General features: G+C 34.9%; 1 protein-coding gene across 1 annotated transcript; it reads right to left on the minus strand.

Annotated features, from left to right (window-relative positions):
- Positions 1 to 4,899: 4,899 nt before the first annotated feature.
- Positions 4,900 to 21,099, minus strand: LOC144452817 (catalase-like). Its single transcript, XM_078143978.1, has 12 exons — positions 20,954 to 21,099; positions 15,469 to 15,640; positions 14,871 to 14,981; positions 13,426 to 13,607; positions 12,502 to 12,681; positions 9,754 to 9,864; positions 9,052 to 9,132; positions 8,489 to 8,641; positions 8,065 to 8,203; positions 6,582 to 6,820; positions 6,388 to 6,462; positions 4,900 to 5,104 (listed from the first exon to the last, which is right to left on the minus strand). The coding sequence occupies exons 1-12, from the start codon at positions 21,008 to 21,010 to the stop codon at positions 5,078 to 5,080; spliced, it is 1,527 nt and encodes a 508-aa protein (XP_078000104.1). The 5' UTR covers positions 21,011 to 21,099; the 3' UTR covers positions 4,900 to 5,077.
- Between the last annotated feature and the right edge of the window lie 276 nt (positions 21,100 to 21,375).

Below are 21,375 nucleotides of genomic sequence, written 5' to 3' on the forward strand. Positions count from 1 at the left end.
TAAAAGCCAAAGTGTATTAAAGTACCTTATAATTGTGTTAATGTTATGTCATTCATAGTCTAGAGGCTGTCTGTGGATTTGAATCTCTGCTCATGTCTAGCTCAATGAGGTGCTCATATCAAATTTAAGATTAAACGTTTTCATTTCTATTGCAAAGCGACATCATACATAGTGACAAATAAAGGCGATATGATATTTATGACATAAATGCTAACAATGGATTCAAAATCTAAGGTCCATCGTGTAGCATGACAGTTTTGATTGCCTCGAACTTTGAACTCAACAATTTTAATATGCAAATAAAGTGCACATCACCCCGAGACAGCATAGCCATGAATGTTTGCCTAATTTCTATCCCTATAAAATATCCACATCAAAATTTTCGCTAAATCATACTTGGCTCTAGTAAGGACTTTTCATGAACACCTCTCAAGTTGATTCCATCTATGTGATATAAAGTTGTTTGGTTTAAGTGAAATTTTTTTAATTGAAAACTGTACAAACAGTTTTCCCCGTACACATATATAAAGATAACATTGTAATTAGCATATTAGCATGTACATACCATAACCAGATGTACAGTTCCCTGGCCCCCATGCATGGTAGCAGAGTACTTAATACCTGGCACAGAGGTCAAGGGCACAGATCAAGCAAGGACTGCTAAGGCACAGAGGTCAACCAAAGACTACTTCTTGGAAGGATGCCCTCATTGCCCATACATGGAGAAGACAGCATCAGTATAGGATTACCTATACCTGGTAAGACAATAACTCTATTTATTGTATTAATGTGTTGGTTCTTTAAGGGGTACAATTAACACCCCCCACCCCACCCCACCCCCCTGTTGGAGAAAAGAATAATTTCTCATAACCTTTTCCGTTATGATCACCAAGAACGCTGAAGTTATATTAATTATACCATGGATGTACATGTATTAGGGGACATCCATGGTTATACTTCACTCCGCCTCGTCCCTTTTGTTTTGACTGTATTCTCAATTTCATATCAATAATGGACACTTTCTCATCTGTTAACGAGGATGCTTTTTAGACAAAGAATGTGTTCGCAAACTCCTTATCCCACGAATAAAACTGCATCCCTGTTACCCATTTCTATGACAGTGTCTCCACCACAGAAAATGATCAAGGGTTCTGTAACCAAGCTACGGGTGTTCTTGGCTTGTAAAAGAGAAAATAACTGCTAGAATTGGGAGTGTGACTTTGTTACAGTGTGAGTCCTAGGCAGGTTAATGGATTTCATGCGGGGGAAAACATTGGCTTCACCTTGGACAAAATAACTGGGTGACTTGTCCTTGGTATCACTGAGGACAAAATAACACTTAATTAGCCAAACGTGTCCTGTTCAAAACATTAAATGATGTCTGACCTGTACTATAACTATCAGAAACATTTCACACACTATACTAAACACAGGCCTCTGGATGGGTTCCTAGTTGCCAAAATCTCACACACATACAGATCTAAGCTAACCCTCAAACAATGCTTTGTCTGAACATTAGGCATACATTTTATATATTGCAACTTGAACACACTGGATAATTTTGATATTCAGTGCAAACGATAAACATTGTCGAACAAATTTCCGTGATTGGAGTAGGCCTGTACAAGGCATAAAATAATGTCCATAGTGTGGAGACAGATGAACTTTGCATTGATTAGTATAATAGTTATACATCATATCATGATAATCATTGATAACATAGGCATCATATACCAGGTGTTCTGTGGTAATCTCTAAGCCAATCAGAAGCTTTCGTCATGTCATACCAATGAGCACTGAGCAGGTGTTGTAAAGAAAACAGTAGTAAATGTGTATTCAACTCTTGTCATGTCATTAAGAGGTTTCCACATTCCATAGTGAACACAATGTGAGTAGTAGTAAGGGTGATCCTATTTTTTCACATTAGAATAGAATAGAATAGAATAGAATAGAATAGAATAGAATAGAATAGATTAAAGTAGATAAGATTACTTTACCCAACTGATCCAAATTTTCAGCTCCAACATCAAAAATTTTTTTTTAAATTTTCACCTGCCTGTAATATTTTGTGGAACAGCGCCCTCTCTGGCAAGTATAAGTAAGTGTCTGAACTGTCGACATCATCTACAGTCATGGTGGTAATGATGACACTTGTTCACAAACAGAGTATTTCTTTGATGATGGAAGTTATTCAAGTAGTTATATATTCAAGTTATTTGTTTAAAATTGTGCTTCAGAACAGGACAACTGTGTAGAGAAACTAGGAAAGGGTTTGTTACCTGGAATCCAATAAAAGGGTAGAGAGGAGGAACAGGAGAGGCAAAGATACACGACAATGATTCTTTTTTACTTTTCTTTTTTAAATCTCTACTTGCTATGAAAAAGTAATGAGTAACAAACTAAAAATCGAGTCACCCTAACATTCATCACAAAACAGTTTCCAACATTCTCTTGTTGTTATAGGCATGTATGCATGCATTTGTGTGCATGTATGTAGGTACGATGTGTGTGTGTGTGTGTGTGTGAGTGTGTGTGTGTGTGTGTGTGTGTGTGTGTGTGTGTGTGTGTGTGTAGGTAGGTAGGTAGGTAGGCATGTATGCATGCATTTGTATGTATGTAGGTAGGTAGGTATATATGTGTGTGTGTGTGTGTGTGTAGGTAGGTAGGCATGTATGCATGCATGCATGCATTTGTGAGTGTATGAATGCATGTATGCATATGTGTAGGTAGGTAGGTATGCATGTGTGTGTGCGTTGGTAGGTAGGCATGAATGCATGCATGTGTATGTGTGTGTGCATGCATGCATGCATGCATACGTGTGTGTATGTAGGTAGGTAGGTAAGTATGCAATGTGTGTGTGTGTGTGTGTGTATGTATGTATGTATGTATGTGTATGTAGGTAGGTAGGTAGGTAAGTATACAATGTGTGTATGTATGTATGTATGTGTGTGTGTATGTATGTATGTATGTATGTGTGTATGTATGTATGTATGTATGTATGTATGTGTGTATGTATGTATGTATGTATGCATGTAATGTACATATATGTAAATTACACTGATTAATAATCATGAATATTAATACACAGGCACTCATTTGTATATTGATTGGATTTTTATTTCCATTGTCATTTACATAAAATTTGTTTTTGCATGTCAGTGACTTTTTTATTCTAGTTGTCACAAATGAACCAACCAAAACTGATAGTAGCTAAGACATAAAAAGCCACCTGGTTTACTTCAAAACTAGATTTTGATTGGCTGGCTGTTAATGCCAGCAGCCAATCAATGACAGAAGTGTTATATTAGACAGAATACGAGTTTGAAACAATGTTTTTTATTGGTCTGGTACACCTGTTAAATCTAACCTGGTTTACAAGCATGATTGTGATTGGCTTTACAATTACAAACAAAAAATTCTCTGACCAATCAGCTTCTGATATATCAAAGTAAAATGAAATTTATTACAATTTCCAAAACCATATTTTTGTATTTATGTCAGTCAGTATAAAATGGATTTTTATATTATCTATAACTCGATTTACATACAAACATACTCGATGTGTCCTCCAAGACGTACTGCTGATGCAAAGCAATTTCATGTGACTCATCCAAATCTGGGGTTCCCCTTTCCTTAGTATAAGGTGGCTCAAAAGGAAATCTCAAAGCCAATCTGACACACCACTAACAGTAAATTCTTGAGACCTACCAAATCTTAGTATTGCCCTTTTTCCCTTACTATTTGGTATACTGGTATGCAAATATAGTTATCAAGAGGTGCTTCGATACTATGCAGTGTGTATGATATTAGGAGTATTATCACAGCAGTTTTAGAAGACATTCCAGTTGCAGCTAGTGCAGCTTTCACAAGTCCTGTTTCATCAACTTAATCTCAAAGCTATGATTTAAGTCTAAATAGAAAAAGAACAAGTGCTACATATAAAAGTCTACACCGAAAAAACCTTTAAATTCTTCCGTTTTAATCAAAAACCTAAGTGTGCTCTATACCTCAGTGTATTTGTAAAATATCTGAAAAGTGCTCCATTTCATTCAACCATGATATTTATCATATGTAGAGTAATTAGATGTCATTGCCAAATATTTGTTTTCATTCATCCAAAGAAAATACAAGTGACCTAAGGGGCCCTTGTAACTACGAGTCACTAGACAAGTAGTGACAACCCTTAAGTCGATGAGTATTTTCCGGCTGAATGAAGACAAATAGTGGAGAATAACATAATTATACAAGTGCCAGTAATATCACAGAAAAATCAGGGGAAAGTAATGGCAATTTTGAACATTTTGACAGATATTTCGAACTCAGCAGAACAGTGACATAGACAAGCGTTACCGTGATGTAGAATGACTGGCGTATATAGTTCATATCATTCATTGATATTTTTTAATGTCCAACACAGCTAGAGAGATATTGTACATTAATTTCTTTCTAGATTTACTTTACCCCTACTATCGAATAAATTTCAAATAAATTCTTGTACATTTGAAATTGAAGGCTTTTTTTGAGATTATGAAGAGAGAGATACTTTCTGCATAGTTTTTATACAGTGATGATTTCATCAACTTCTGAGTGTCTAGGGTTGTTTTAAGCATCATTATTTACAAAAAGAAAATGATTTTCTGATGGCATTTGGGGACTTATGGTTCTGTTCTGAACAAAATCTCTCTCTAGCCAACACCAAAATGTCCTCAGTTTAAGTCCCACAATTTTATTACTAACTATTGTGAGTTATAAAAATTATTGATTTCTGTCGTTCTACAATACCACAAATTCAAGTAGTTGTTGTTGTTGTTGTTGTTGTTATTGTTGTTGTTGTTGCTGCTGCTGTTACATTATTTTGTTGACTTTTTATCTTAACTTTTTTTTTTTTTTTTTTTTTTTTTTTTGCTATTTTGGCAGTTTTTAATTTTGGAATGCAACTGTTATAATTTGATGATCACAAAATCAGGAGAGAGAAAAGTGGTATATGATGTAGTCCTGGTGTTTCTTCTTTGTGGTATTTTGTGGTTCCATAGTCAAGTTAACTCCTGGTATATGGTCAAATTCTGTTGTGGTATTCTTACAGGTTTGCAGAAGCAGGAGTTTGCTGTGTGACAAAGGGACAAAAATGTGATTTAGAGAGCGAATCAAAGTTTGCTTGCGATGTCCATTTCAACTGTAATATCACATCATTAAATCATGTATTGCTGTACTGTTTATCAAAACCTTAAATCTAAGAGTTTATCTTATCTTAGTATTTAATTAATGTTTGCATAAAAGGAACATCGTAGAGCTACGTTGTCTAAATTTAATACTTGTATAAAGGGAACATCTTAGAGTTATCTAAGTTGCCTAACATTCAATACTTGCATCAATTTGCATCATGGGAACATCTTAGAGTTATCTAAGTTGTCTAACATTCAAAACTTGCATAAAGGGAACATCTTAGAGTTATCTACATTTTTTGTAAGTTGTCTAACATTCAATACTTGCATCATGGGAACATCTTAGAGTTATCTACATTTTTTGTAAGTTGTCTAACATTCAATACTTGCATCATGGGAACATCTTAAGAGTTATCTATAAAGTTGTCTAACATTCAATACTTGCATACATTTGCATCATGGGAACATCTTAGAGTATCTACATTTTTTGTAAGCTGTCTAACATTTAATACTTGCATCAAGGGAACATCTTAGAGTTATCTAAGTTGTCTAACATTTAATACTTGCATCAAGGGAACATCTTAGAGTTAACTAAGTTGTCTAACATTCAATACTTGCATCAAGGGAACATCTTAGAGTTATCTAAGTTGCCTAACATTCAATACTTGCATCAAGGGAATATCTTAGAGTTATCTAAGTTGTCTGACCTTGGTGCATAGCTAGTTACTTAACCTGTCTATCTATCTCTGGATCAATGTACGCATAACATTGTCTGATTACAAAGTTAAGGTATTTGACAATATCAGATAGGAGAGATCCATAGTCTACTTAAGGTGTTCTATATTAACTGACAATATACTGTACTAGGTCATTGAATAACTACACATCAAACTTATAATGTATGTATTTATCAAAGACCAAAGTAGCCCTACTCATTATTATTATTATTATTATTATTATTATTATTATTATTATTATTATTATTATTATTACTATTATTATTATGGTTCTTGTTGCACGACCAAAATGTTTTAATTACCTGTGAGTAACGTTTGGCCTGACCGAGTCGACATGGTAATTCTACAACAACATACATAACCCTTACAATAGACACAATATCTGTTATCAAAATTGTCATACTGTGTTTTGCAGGCTTGCAAAGATTTTACGGCACAGCAAGAGACACATAAACCTTAAAATAGACACAATATCAAAATACTCCTACCTGGGATTTGAAGGCTTTCAAGGCTTCAGATAAACGACGTCCAAACTCGGGATCACACTGTGTGAAATTGTGTACCTGTATAAAGAATACATTATATAAATTACAATATTTGCCATGATTGGGAAAAATGGCGACTTACAGCACATATTATGGGATGTCAGTGTACAAACTTGGCATATAAAATGGTGACTTACAGCTCGCTTCTGTAGAAAATCTTGTGCGTCCTTCAAGTGTCCAGCAATGTTATTGACGAGATGTTCTCTATCGTATTCTGACAAAGCTTTACGCCAGAAGTTTCCGACTTGAGTAAAGTTATCATCATCGGCGGTGTTGTAACGTTGGACATCTCCACTCACGTGGAATGTTGACTGTGCATGTTTGCTTTCATCTTGTGGACCACTGAAGCTGTTCGGGAAGTAGTTAGGAGCACCAGCTGCAAGTAATCACAGTCATTTATTTCATTTTATTGATGGGGAAAAGATCAATGTAGGATGAAAACACAATTCTTTTAGTTTAGCTCAGACCCCCCTCCCCTAACTTTAATAATTGGCCAAAATTGATAATTGTTTCAGACAGCACAATCAATTTCAAATCAGTAGGTAGTAGTATGTAGTGCTATGAATATAAAGCCAGTATGTAGTAGTATGTAGTGCTATGAATACAAAGCCAGTATGTCGTAGTATGTAGTGCTATGAATACAAACCCAGTATGTCGTAGTATGTAGTGCTATGAATACAAGGCCAGTATGTAGTAGTATGTAGTGCTATGAATACAAGGCCAGTATGTAGTAGTATGTAGTGATATGAATATAAAGCCAGTATGTAGTAGTATGTAGTGCTATGAATACAAAGCCAGTATGTAGTAGTATGTAGTGCTATGAATACAAACCCAGTATGTCGTAGTATGTAGTGCTATGAATACAAGGCCAGTATGTAGTAGTATGTAGTGCTATGAATACAAAGCCAGTATGTAGTAGTATGTAGTGCTATGAATATAAAGCCAGTATGTAGTAGTATGTAGTGCTATGAATACAAGGCCAGTATGTAGTAGTATGTAGTGATATGAATATAAAGCGAGTATGTAGTAGTATGTAGTGATATGAATACAAGGCCAGTATGTAGTAGTATGTAGTACTATGAATATAAAGCCAGTATTTAGTAGTATGTAGTGCTATGAATATAAAGCCAGTATGTAGTAGTATGTAGTGCTATGAATACAAAGCCAGTATGTAGTAGTATGTAGTGCTATGAATATAAAGCCAGTATATAGTAGTATGTAGTACTATGAATATAAAGCCAGTATGTAGTAGTATGTAGTGCTATGAATACAAAGCCAGTATGTAGTAGTATGTAGTGCTATGAATATAAAGCCAGTATGTAGTAGTATGTAGTGCTATGAATATAAAGCCAGTATGTAGTAGTATGTAGTGCTATGAATATAAAGCTAGTATGCAGTGAGGAAAAGTTTATTGACACTTTAATGTATTTTAGTGCCATGTAATGTTACTATTGCAGGGAAAATTCTTCCATTTCTCAACTTGACATTTTTTAGAAATATTTGCATTTAGGGATACAAAACAGATTCCATTAAAGTAGAATCATTTTTTGTCAGAGAACTAAAATGGTTGAGTTAGGGAAATAGGGAAACACATCTAACTATGACCATTGAGTTACTTACTTTGGTTTTCATCAACACACTGTGGACCATCTCTCTGGTAGTTCCTAGATCTAGTGTTAAATGGACAGTTGACTGGTATCTGCATGTAGTTAGTACCTAGACGATGGCGATGGGTGTCTGGATAGGAGAACAGACGTCCCTGAAATGAGAAAAAAATATCAAAATTACTAATACATCAGAATCACAACTATACGAGTAATAATTACATATATACTATATATTTTCATTGCTGATTTTAACCCAATTCACATACCTGCGTTGCACTCATTTTATTTTGAACAATTCCAAATATTTCAAATTTTCAAAACCCAATGTGACAACTCCAGAAATTATCACGGGAATCAGACAAGCTTTCCAAACTTCAAGTTGTACACCCCCCCCCACCCCACCCCCCACACACACACATCTGGTGAGGCTTATTTACCTGTAACATTTTATCTGGAGAGGCTTCAACACCGGGTACCATGTGAGCTGGAGCAAAGGCAATCTGTTCCACTTCAGCAAAGTAGTTTTTAGGATTTCTATTAAGAACCAACTTACCAACTGGAATCAATGGAAACTCTCCATGTGGCCAAATCTACAAAAAGAAAATAGTTTTTCAATTTAGAGTACAATCTTTCAATTCTATGATTCTTATCATAAAACGAAATGTGGGAATGGACCTGCTGTTGGCTCCAAAATGCATCACGCATCTCTCCATGCAATGCCATGTATTCTATAAGCACATGGGTGTTCGTATGCACTACTCTGGGGATGTTTTTCACCTGACCGCACCCTGGGTTTAACAGTAAAATCGCTCTCTGTCATTGATGGTGTTTAATCTTTAAATCGCTCACAATGAAAGAGGCCATGATGTCTATCTATCATTTCATGATCAAAACTTTATTTCTCATGAAATGAAGATGAAGTAACCCTAAACACAACAACTTAATTTTTTTCTTCTCAAATTTCCCTCTAATCATTCAAAACTTAACAGAGATATTCTACCTTGGTCAGATCAAATGGATTCCATCTAAACTTCTCAGCTTCTTCAAATGTCATAACTTGGATATAAAAAGTCCATGTTGGCTGTAAAGAAACACATATAAACATAATTAATATTGGATTGTCTGCAGACAGTAAAGCTGTAATATAGTTATAAATGACCAAAAATGTTCATCAGCTTTGTAGATCAAATGATTTACAAAGGTTATAAATGCACAAGTAGTTTGAAGTCTTTTATCATTGAGCTAACATCTACAATTGACTGACATACTGCCACCTAGTGGTCAGCTGTAACTATGGGGTATTTGCACAAGTGCATGAGGTATTCTCTGTGGTCATACTTTCACGAGCATAGTGAGAGAAGTGCTGTAGAAAACACTATATTCAAGTATAAGTGCAAATACCCCCCTACCCCCACCCCCACCCGAGTACCAAGACTGACACCCATGCAGCATGGGGTTCGCTTGTTATTACGTATGTTAACCAAAAACAACAAAAATTCCGTAAAAAAGGTACTCTGTGATCACATAATTTTGCATACTAGTAACGATCACACACTCATTTCAATAATACTTGCATACAAGTATGCAATGTTTTCAGTATTACACTGCAGTATGCACTAACATGTGCACCCACCACAGTGCAAGTAATCACATTTGTAATAATTGCAATTAAAATATTGTAATTTCTAGAAGTATGTCTTACAAAGTTGCCTTCAGCGATAGCATTGTACAAGTCTCTGATGGCGTAGTCAGGATCGCTCTTACTCAGCTCTGCAGCCTTGTCACCAGTCAAATTCTTGATACCTTGGTCAGTCTGTGATAGACAACATTAGTTGTGTTAGTCACAATGGTGTTATACGAATCTCCCATGTCTTAGTATGTGAGTTAGGCAAATTTACTCAATTTTAACCTCCAATCATCTCAGAAGTCTTGCCTTTCACATGTCAGTCACATCAAGTCCACTCTCTCATTTGTCAATCCTCTGTAAAGTTTACTTTTCACCTATCAATTATTTGTCAAGTCTAATTTCACCTGTCAATCATTTGTCAAGTCTAATTTCACCTGTCAATCATTTGCCAAGTCTAATTTCACCTGTCAATCATTTGCCAAGTCTAATTTCACCTGTCAATCATTTGTCAAGTCTACCTTTCACCTATCAATTATTTGTCAAGTCTAATTTCACCTGTCAATCATTTGTCAAGTCTACCTTTCACCTGTCAATCATTTGTCAAGTTTACCTTTCACCTGTCAATCATTTGTTAAGTCTACTTTTCACCTGTCAATCATTTGTCAAGTCTACCTTTCACCTGTCAATCATTTGTCAAGTCTACCTTTCACCTGTCAATCATTTGTCAAGTCTACCTTTCACCTGTCAATCATTTGTCAAGTCTACCTTTCACCTGTCAATTATTTGTCAAGTTTACCTTTCACCTGTCAATTATTTGTCAAGTCTACCTTTCATCTGTCAATTATTTGTCAAGTTTACCTTTCACCTGTCAATCATTTGTCAAGTCTACCTTTCACCTGTCAATCATTTGTAAAGTCTACCTTTCACCTGTCAATCATTTGTAAAGTTTACCTTTCACCTGTCAATCATTTGTTAAGTCTACCTTTCACCTGTCAATCATTTGTCAAGTCTACCTTTCACCTGTCAATCATTTGTCAAGTCTACCTTTCACCTATCAATTATTTGTCAAGTCTAATTTCACCTGTCAATCATTTGTCAAGTCTAATTTCACCTGTCAATCATTTGTCAAGTCTAATTTCACCTGTCAATCATTTGTCAAGTCTAATTTCACCTGTCAGTGTCAATCATTTGTCAAGTCTAATTTCACCTGTCAATCATTTGTCAAGTCTAATTTCACCTGTCAGTGTCAATCATTTGTCAAGTCTAATTTCACCTGTCAATCATTTGTCAAGTCTAATTTCACCTGTCAGTGTCAATCATTTGTCAAGTTTAATTTCACCTGTCAGTGTCAATCATTTGTCAAGTCTATTTTCACCTGTCAATCATTTGTCAAGTCTAATTTCACCTGTCAATCATTTGTCAAGTCTAATTTCACCTGTCAATCATTTGTCAAGTCTAATTTCACCTGTCAGTGTCAATCATTTGTCAAGTCTAATTTCACCTGTCAATCATTTGTCAAGTCTAATTTCACCTGTCAATCATTTGTCAAGTCTATTTTCACCTGTCAATCATTTGTCAAGTCTAATTTCACCTGTCAATCATTTGTCAAGTCTAATTTCACCTGTCAATCATTTGTCAAGTCTACCTTTCACCTGTCAATCATTTGTCAAGTCTACCTTTCACCTGTCAATCATTTGTCAAGTCTACTTTTCACCTGTCAATCATTTGTCAAGTTTACCTTTCACCTGTCAATCATTTGTCAAGTCTACCTTTCACCTGTCAATCATTTGTCAAGTCTACCTTTCACCTGTCAATCATTTGTCAAGTCTACCTTTCACCTGTCAATCATGACAAGTCCTCTCTCCAAGTTGTCAATAGTGTCAAGTTTACCTCTACCTGTTCATTCCAACCCATCTACCTGTCAATCATCTCTCCTTATGTCAATCATGTCAATTTTACCTGTTCATTCCAACTCATCTACCTGTCAATCATCTCTCCTTATGTCAATCATGTCAAGTTTACCTGTTCATTCAACTCATCTACCTGTCAATCATCTCTTTAACTGTCAATCATGTCAATTTACCTGTTCATTCCAACCCATCCACCTGTCAATCATCTCTTTAACTGTCAATCATGTCAATTTACCTGTTCATTCCAACCCATCTACCTGTCAATCATCTCTTTAACTGTCAATCGTGTCAATTTACCTGTTCATTCCAACCCATCCACCTGTCAATCATCTCTTTAACTGTCAATCATGTCAATTTACCTGTTCATTCCAACCCATCCACCTGTCAATCATCTCTTTAACTGTCAATCATGTCAATTTACCTGTTCATTCCAACCCATCTACCTGTCAATCATCTCAATAACTGTCAATCATGTCAATTTCACCTGTTCATTCTAACTCATCTACCTGTCAATCATCTCCTTATGTCAATCATGTCAATTTTACCTGTTCATTCCAACCCATCTACCTGTCAATCATCTCATGTCAATCATGTCAATTTTACCTGTTCATTCTAACTCATCTACCTGTCAATCATCTTATGTAAATCATGTCAATTTTACCTGTTCATTCCAACTCATCTACCTGTCAATCATCTCCTTATGTCAATCATGTCAATTTTACCAATTCATTCAAACCCATCTACCTGTCAATCATCTCCTTAACTGTCAATCATGTCAATTTTACCTGTTCATTCTAACTCATCTACCTGTCAATCATCTTATGTAAATCATGTCAATTTCACCTGTTTATTCAACTCATCTACCTGTCAATCATCTCAATAACTGTCAATATTCAAACCATAGCATCCTTACCTTGAAATGGAACTTGCAGTAAACAGCTTCGCCATCTTTGTTGACAAGTTTAAATGTATGACTACCATATCCATTCATATGTCTGTAACCATCAGGTGTTCCACGGTTTGAAAACAAGAATGACACTTGATGTGTTGCTTCAGGTCTGAGAGTCAGGAAATCCCAAAACATATCAGGATCCTGCGGGGAGAAACACATTTCATTTAACTTCGATATTTCCATGACTAGAAAGATTTTACATTTACGTTACACAGCTGTACAGTATGCAACCATTTTGTTTGTGTTTATACTTTGCGGCTTATCATTTTTCAGTGAAAGAATATATTATCATTTGGTGCAGTATTGAAAGATATCCATGTAGCAAACATTTCATTGGATTGTCATTTCCATGTGCAGTGTAGTACATTCATGTATTCTTAGATATTATTCCCCAATATTAAAATATAAGTGACCTATAAGGGGGGCGTCATTACTACTCGTCTAGAGACTCATAGTGACAAAATACTTAGGTCACGAGTATTTTCCAGCTAATTATACCACCACCAGTAACATCAATGAAAAATCGGGGAAGTAATGGCAATTTTGAACATTTTTTACTCATATTTTGAACACAGCAGAATCAGTGACATAGACAGGCATTGTTATGATGTACAACAACCAGGGTATAAATTCTACATTTTTTTGTTCAACTTGGCGTGTGCATGCCTGGTATTATGCCATTTTACAGTCTCCTTGTTCTCTTAAGAGAGAGAGACTGGTAAATTGTGTTTATAAATGTGAAAAATGACACTTCGTATGCAAATACTTCATATCAAAATGAAATCCCACAGAAACCGTACCTTGAAAAACACGAACGCAGTACATCAGTAGAACTGAAATCCTATCTGTAAAGGGTAAAATAATGCTACAAATACAAAATCCTACCTTCAAATGAGTGGCCGGGTTTCTCTTCTGGGTGTGGATGAAACTTGGGAAAAGGATAGGATCTCTGATGAAGAAGATTGGTGTGTTGTTACCCACGAGATCCCAGTTACCTTCATCGGTGTAAAACTTAATAGCAAAACCACGGGGATCACGAGCAGTGTCTGCAGACCCAGATTCTCCACCTGAAGGACAGGACAACAAGAATAGGATTAGTCAGTCTCGGATTCATTCAAAACAGACTACAACAGAAACTCGTACAATAACAAACATTTGACACATTTATTAATCTTTTGTAATTTATTGAGTTACAAAACACAGATTTTTTCTATGTTGTTTCGCATTGAATTTTCAAGTAGGAAACCATGACGCAATTATTTCATAAATTAAAAATCCAAAATGAATACCAAATTCTCATCCATATGACCACTTTAACTTACCAACAGTTGAAAATCTAACAGCTAGTGGAGTTAACTTACCAACAGTTGAAAATCTAACAGCTAGTGGAGTTAACTTACCAACAGTTGAAAATCTAACAGCGAGTGGAGTTAACTTACCAACAGTTGAAAATCTAACAGCGAGTGGAGTTAACTTACCAACAGTTGAATATCTAACAGCGAGTGGAGTTAACTTACAAACAGTTGAAAATCTAACAGCTAGTGGCGTTAACTTACCAACAGTTGAAAATCTAACAGCTAGTGGAGTTAACTTACCAACAGTTGAAAATCTAACAGCGAATGGAGTTAACTTACCAACATTTGAAAATCTAACAGGTAGCGGAGTTAACTTGCCGACAGTTGAAAATCTAACAGCGAGTGGAGTTAACTTACCGACAGTTGAAAATCTAACAGCTAGTGGTGTTAACTTACCAACAGTTGAAAATCTAACAGCTAGTGGTGTTAACTTACCAACAGTTGAAAATCTAACAGCTAGTGGCGTTAACTTACCGACAGTTGAAAATCTAACAGCTAGTGGTGTTAACTTACCAACAGTTGAAAATCTAACAGCTAGTGGCGTTAACTTACTAACAGTTGAAAATCTAACAGCTAGTGGAGTTAACTTACCAACAGTTGAAAATCTAACAGCTAGTGGAGTTAACTTACCAACAGTTGAAAATCTAACAGCTAGCGGAGTTAACTTACCAACAGTTGAAAATCTAACAGCTAGTGGCGTTCACTTACCAACAGTTCAAAATCTAACAGCTAGTGGAGTTAACTTACCGACAGTTGAAAATCTAACAGCTAGTGGTGTTAACTTACCGACAGTTGAAAATCTAGCAGCTAGTGGCGTTAACTTACTAACAGTTGAAAATCTAACAGCTAGTGGCGTTAACTTACCAACAGTTGAAAATGTAACAGCTAGTGGAGTTAACTTATCAACAGTTGAAAATCTAACAGGTGGAGTTAACTTACCAACAGTTGAAAATCTAACAGGTGGAGTTAACTTACCAACAGTTGAAAATCTAACAGCGAGTGGCGTTCTCTTTCCAATGTGTTCAAATATTTTGGCTTTAGTATATTTTGTGATGTCATGGGTAACTTCCAGATAACCAAATCCACCTAGAATAAAAAATAAAAAAATTAAATATTTTGTTATTTAATGCAAAATTTATAAATGATTATTAATATTATTTAATTACTTATTATTTTATAATTCATTTTTATTTATCCCTCACAAGGGTATTTGCATTAACGATTCGATACAACGACTCCAGATGTCATTGAAATTTTAAAAGGATTCATAGAACTTAACAGAACCGTAATTCTGCTATGGCCACTGTCTTTTAAAGGACTTGATCTAAAGAAGGTGAATTTTCTTTGTGCAACTTGAATACATAATGTTTGCTGTATCCCATCATGCATTGCAAACAGCAAAGATATCCTATATAGAATAAGATCAAGTTGATGTTTCTCTGAAATCATTAGTAATTGCAAGTGATGTAAAAGTTACTCTCCAGTAGTTTATGAAATATCTCTATTTCCTGAAGTGGCAATTCCCTTTACAAGTTGCGTTTTACGTATAAATTCAATGTTATGATAACCATACCTGCTCCTTTGGCATGCACAACTCTTTCTGGAATTCTCTCTCTTCCAAAGTGGGCCATTTCATCAGTAAAGGTGAAATCTTGCATCAATAATGGACCCCGTGGTCCGGCTGTCAGTACAGCGGTCTTGTTGTCAATTGGCGCACCTGTCGCTGTAGTCAGCGATTCAGGTTTCTAAAATACACATACGATATACAGTACAATTTACTTTAAATGATCAATTATGTGGGATCGCTTCCAGTATATCCTAAGTCAACCACTACAAAGTACCTTCATATGCTTGCACATTACATGTATCTATTCTTAGGAATAATCGCACAATGTCACTCGTGCTCAATAAACAAACTTTATCTGTTTTGGGGAGCGGGTCTGGCATCAATGTGATTGCTGAACTTCATTTTCGCTCTACTAACCAAATTTCAAAAAACTTCCTTCAATGATAACTGGTTCTGTACTTACTACTAAGATGTTGAAAAGTTGGTTAAAATTTACTTCTAATGTGATATACAGTGCTGGGTTTCTGGTTAATGTTTTGATGTGTTACTTAATTAATTAATTAATTAATAATAATAATTAATTAATAATAACTGTGTTTTTACATTGTATCCATCATAGTGGTGTGACATTGAATTATTAAACTTAATCAATTTGAGAAATTCTGGTATTAGATTGATGGTCAATGGTATTGATAGTACCATAGTCACTGTATATGATAGTGTTACAGTGTTAGCTAATGAATACATTAAAGTGGCCGTATGGATGAGAATTTGGTATTTATTTTGGATTTTTATTTGATTAAACAGCTTCACTATGTTTTTCTACTTGAAAAAATAATGTGAAATAACATATACTAAGTCCATGTTCATAACTTAATACATTGCAAAAAGATGCAGAAAGTGTAAAAAGTTTGTTATTGTATGTACAATAACAAACATTTTACACATTGTTTAAAGTTTTGCCGTTTGAGATGTGAACATGGACTTGGTATATGTTATTTCGCATTATTTTTTCAAGTAGAAAAACATAGTGAAGCTGTTTTATCAAATAAAAATCCAAAATAAAAACCAAATTCCCATCCATATGGCCACTTTAAGATAGACACAAACAACTTTTGAAATCAATGTTCCTAATTTGAAGAGTTTTGAAAACAGTCACAGCTTATGTTACATTGATATCTGATGTCCTGAAAAAAGATGACATTATTGATTGAGATCTGAGTTACACAACCAGAGATTAAACTTATCTAGTCCTGGATTTGTTTACCCACACATTGTTTACCAGTTGGAGTGTTTCATAACGTACAGTTACTAGGGAGATGTATGCATACATTATTTCTGCTGACTCCCATGATGCAATATGGCCCACGGCAAAGATACCTTACAAAAAGCATAAGATCAACTTGATGTCTCTCTGTAATTGCAAGTACATTGTACAAAATGTAATTCGAAGTGATGTAAGATTATGAATTGACTTTCCAGAGCCCATAGTCTATATAAATGTCTCTATTTCCTGGAGTAGCGTTCCCCTTTAAAAAGACTGGTGGAGTGTGTGTGAGCACAGGCACTCGAATCAATGTGTATGATTTTTTTTTTTAAATACGTATGGTAAATAAGTCTTATTTAGCATACATATTTTTTTTTAAATCATACACATTGATTCGAGTGCCTGTGTGTGAGTATGTTCTAGAATCAGCAATCACATTATCAGTCAACACACTTTGAATAAACTTTGGACTCTGACCAAATCTGTTGTTGAAGGACATACATACTGGGTTATACCTGTGACATAATGCACATGGCTATTTTATACAACATCTAACTAGTGTGGTTGAAATTTGGTAAAATCTACTCAAATTGAAGGTCAAAGATAATGACTAAACAAAAACATATCTACAGAGTTTACAATCATAAGATATCCAAGACCCATCATATGACTGAAGTAGTAAAAATACATAGTTGCACTGTGTTTGATATGTAAGTCTTGCACCTAAAAAACCACCCACATCAAAATCAGTACTGAGCTGGTAAAATCTACTGGATATGAAGTTCAAAAACAAAACACATAAACATGATGGTCTGCAAAGACATACAGAGTTAACAAGCAATTAATATAGCTAAGATATGTCAAATGAGTGCAGTGAAATACATTTAACTATTTGCATATTGTTTGACCTGCAAACCAAGTCTGGATGCCAGCATGGCCGGTGTAAATCGTAATGATACTGTATAGGAACTAGACTGTGAGTGGAGGTGTAAATGGTAATGATACTGTATAGGAACTAGACTGTGAGTGGAAGTGTAAATGGTAATGATACTGTATAGGAACTAGACTATGTGAGTGGAGGTGTAAATGGTAATGATACTGTATAGGAACTAGACTGTGAGTGGAAGTGTAAATGGTAATGATACTGTATAGGAACTAGACTATGTGAGTGGAGGTGTAAATGGTAATGATACTGTATAGGAACTAGACTATGTGAGTGGAGGTGTAAATGGTAACGATACTGTATAGGAACTAGACTGTGAGTGGAAGTGTAAATGGTAATGATACTGTATAGGAACTAGACTGTGAGTGGAAGTGTAAATGGTAATGATACTGTATAGGAACTAGACTGTGAGTGGAGGTGTAAATCATAATGATACTGTATAGGAACTAGACTATGTGAGTGGAGGTGTAAATCGTAATGATACTGTATAGGAACTAGACTATGTGAGTGGAGGTGTAAATCGTAATGATACTGTATAGGAACTAGACTATGTGAGTGGAGGTGTAAATCGTAATGATACTGTATAGGAACTAGACTATGTGAGTGGAGGTGTAAATGGTAATGATACTATATATGAACTAGAGTATGCAATCCAGGCACATAAAACATGCAAGTGTAGTAGAAAATTTTAGTCAGTAGTAATTTGAAAGAATCTACCATATTCAATCATTGTTTCCCTTTGAAATAAAAAGTAAATGTTATAAACCGACATGTACTATTTTTCTGATTTTTCCCTCTGTTTTAATTCATCTATAGTCAAAACAATTTGTCATTGCTTTTAATTGTGTTAGTGCTGGCAATTTCCATATACATGTAGATTATTTGTGCATGGTTTTATACAGTGTTATTTTTCAACAAAACTCTATTTGCTAAAACTCAGCACACTTTCAGTATACAGTATATACACTAACCTCCAAGTGGCTCAAATGACAGGTACAATGTATATGTGTGCCCCCCCCCCCCCCCCCCCCCCCCGTCTAGTTCCTATACAAACGTACAGTATCGTCACCATAAATTTACACCTCCTTTAGTTAGAAACCATGTTGAAATCCAGACTACCCCAACCCCCACACCCTTCCATTATCGTTATCAGTCATAACAGACCGATTTTGCTTTAGTCTAGTAACACATCTGTAATTCAAATCAGTGTGTTGTGTTGCGGGTGGTAAGCAAATAAAATCTACTGAGTGTCTAACTGTACAGGGTTTCCCCCCATTAAACTATTAGAAATCTATATTAATTTGCCCTGATTTCCTACTGGGAATCTTTAAATGGGAGGGGGTGGTTTAAAACCCTCAACATTAATTTCAACCACAATCTGATATCTAAGTCTTCTGTCAATTTAACGGTCACCAGGTGGATATAAATAATCTCTAATAACAGCCACACATATACATTGTACCTGTCAAACAAGAATCTGCATATATACACAACTACATGTATGATCTCATTATCATCAACTACATTTGCATATCAATTAAATCTCAAAGCTATCTTTGCATACTAATTATGAATTCTCAACCATATATAGGAGTGGTTCCCCTGTTAACGTTGGTTACTTAATATCATGAATAATGGGTTGTATAACTACACATTGTATGTTTCATCTACACTAGCTGTTACTGGTGTATTATATATGTTTACGGAAAATTCTTAATTCTTAAAATTTTTTTCGATCGATTTTTCTGAATATAATACTAACTGGAAATTGTTAAAATACTGATAAAATAAGTAGACATTGTACATATCAATTTTATCTACGTAGTACAGTAATCTTCTAGAGTTAAAATGTGTCTGCCTCTGTGCCAAAAAATGTAATGTCAAATGAGTGAGATATTAATCCAATATCATTTTAGCAGTTGGTAATATCATGAATAACACAACTACATCACAAATTCATATGTTAAACCTACACTAGCTGTAACTTGGGTATTATTGTTTTCAATCAGACAACCAACAATATATTTACTGAAAAGTGTTAAAAATATCAATAATCAGATATTGTACATGTATATGTCAATTCTATCTATATATAGTAATTTGTTGAATTAGTGATTCACCAGGGAGCTGATTTTTGGGTGCAGACCCAAAAATAAGTTTGATTGTTTATATTCCACCATACTATGTGTACAGCTACACAAATATTTACCCACAGGTGATTCAATACTGTTCAGGGTGTATGATTTCATGAGAAAGTCATTATATCTAACAAGGTGATTTGATACTGTTCAGGGTGTATAATATTATGATGGAAGTCATATCTCACAAAACAGTTTTAAAAAACATTCCAGTTGCAAATTAAGCTTAAGTAAGGTAACAATATGTATGTGTTATGAAAAATAAACATGTAACAACACGCAAAATATTAATAAACGGGGAAACAATAACTCATGCAATAGATGAACCATCTCAATATTTTTTGTACGTTCAGTATTTCACTTTAACCTCACAAATTACATGTTTATTTTTAACTTCATATTATAAATTAATATATATTATGCTATATGTAACTTTACTCTACTACTAGTGTAGCTGTAATAATTATATCATTTCTTTTGGCTTCAAGCTTTTTATCTTTCCAGAAATGTCACTTAAAAATAACAGTACAAACACCAAATCAATAAAAAGCTTCGGATCAAAAAGTAATGCTACAATTATTTCACTAATGTTGTGCCCCTCTTAGAGTTTGACCTCACTCTGTCTAAATTATAACTAATGGAACATGTCTAATTGCACGTCGAACATTAAACACTTGTTTTCGGGGTTTTTAAAACCATGTATGTTAAATACTTTCTTTCCTTCAATTTTCTAAATATGCTAGTAGAGATATTTTATTTGGCATGATATTCTTAGTCTCGATGCTGTAAAGCAGAAAGCGATAGACACAGTCGATATTTTTGCCAATCTTAGTTTGTTTACCTTGGTTCGAAAACTTTGACCCTCACGTTTTGGGCCCTGGTACAAAGATTGCACGTCACATTTCAATGATCATTCAACATCAGCACAATAAATTTTGATTTCTACTGGCTCATATTTCCAAGATGATCCACTGAGCATGACTTTGATAACATTTATAATTTTGGGGACACTGGTTCGACACATAATTCACTGACCTAAAAATGATGACCTTTGAGCTCAAAACATGCAGAGTTCACACTAGATGGACGAGTTCGATTGCAGCGAGAAAAATCAGCAAGTTTTAACGTGAATATGTATCTTACCGCTTGACCTTTCTTGAACTCATTGAGTTGGTTTGTTGCTCTGTCTCTGTTGGCCATTTTGGAAGAGTTTTGCGGTCTGTGGATAAGATATGCACTCACACGGTGTGAAGCAGACGATCAATGAAGGACGTACGTTTCGCAGTCTGTCCGAATACAAACTGAATGTCACATGACCAATTATTGCTTTCAACACCAGAGGGCGTCGGATGCAACGATCAGGTGATATGTTGTGTAAGTTTCGTAAAACAAAGTTCACAGATAACAATGATTGAATCTATGTCTCTTTTTGTTTGGAAGGACTTTTCAGCTTTTATAACATTTGCTTTTACATAAAATCGTGTGTAAGGACTTGAATTAAACGAAATGTCATTTGCATTTCAACAAATTAGTTTATTTGATATTTATATACAAATGAGTATATA

This window comes from Glandiceps talaboti, chromosome 23, assembly GCF_964340395.1.
Source record: "Glandiceps talaboti chromosome 23, keGlaTala1.1, whole genome shotgun sequence".
Lineage (NCBI taxonomy): Eukaryota > Metazoa > Hemichordata > Enteropneusta > Spengelidae > Glandiceps > Glandiceps talaboti.

Bases quoted from the DNA above. Each gene is read 5' to 3' on its own strand.
- LOC144452817 (XM_078143978.1), bottom strand. From the start codon at position 21,010: ATGGCCAACAGAGACAGAGCAACAAACCAACTCAATGAGTTCAAGAAA. The intron at 9,865-12,501 runs GTAAGGATGCTA...TGTCTATCACAG, and splicing joins ACTGCAAGTTCCATTTCAAG to ACTGACCAAGGTATCAAGAA. The intron at 6,821-8,064 runs GTAAGTAACTCA...GATTACTTGCAG, and splicing joins GTGTGTTGATGAAAACCAAA to CTGGTGCTCCTAACTACTTC.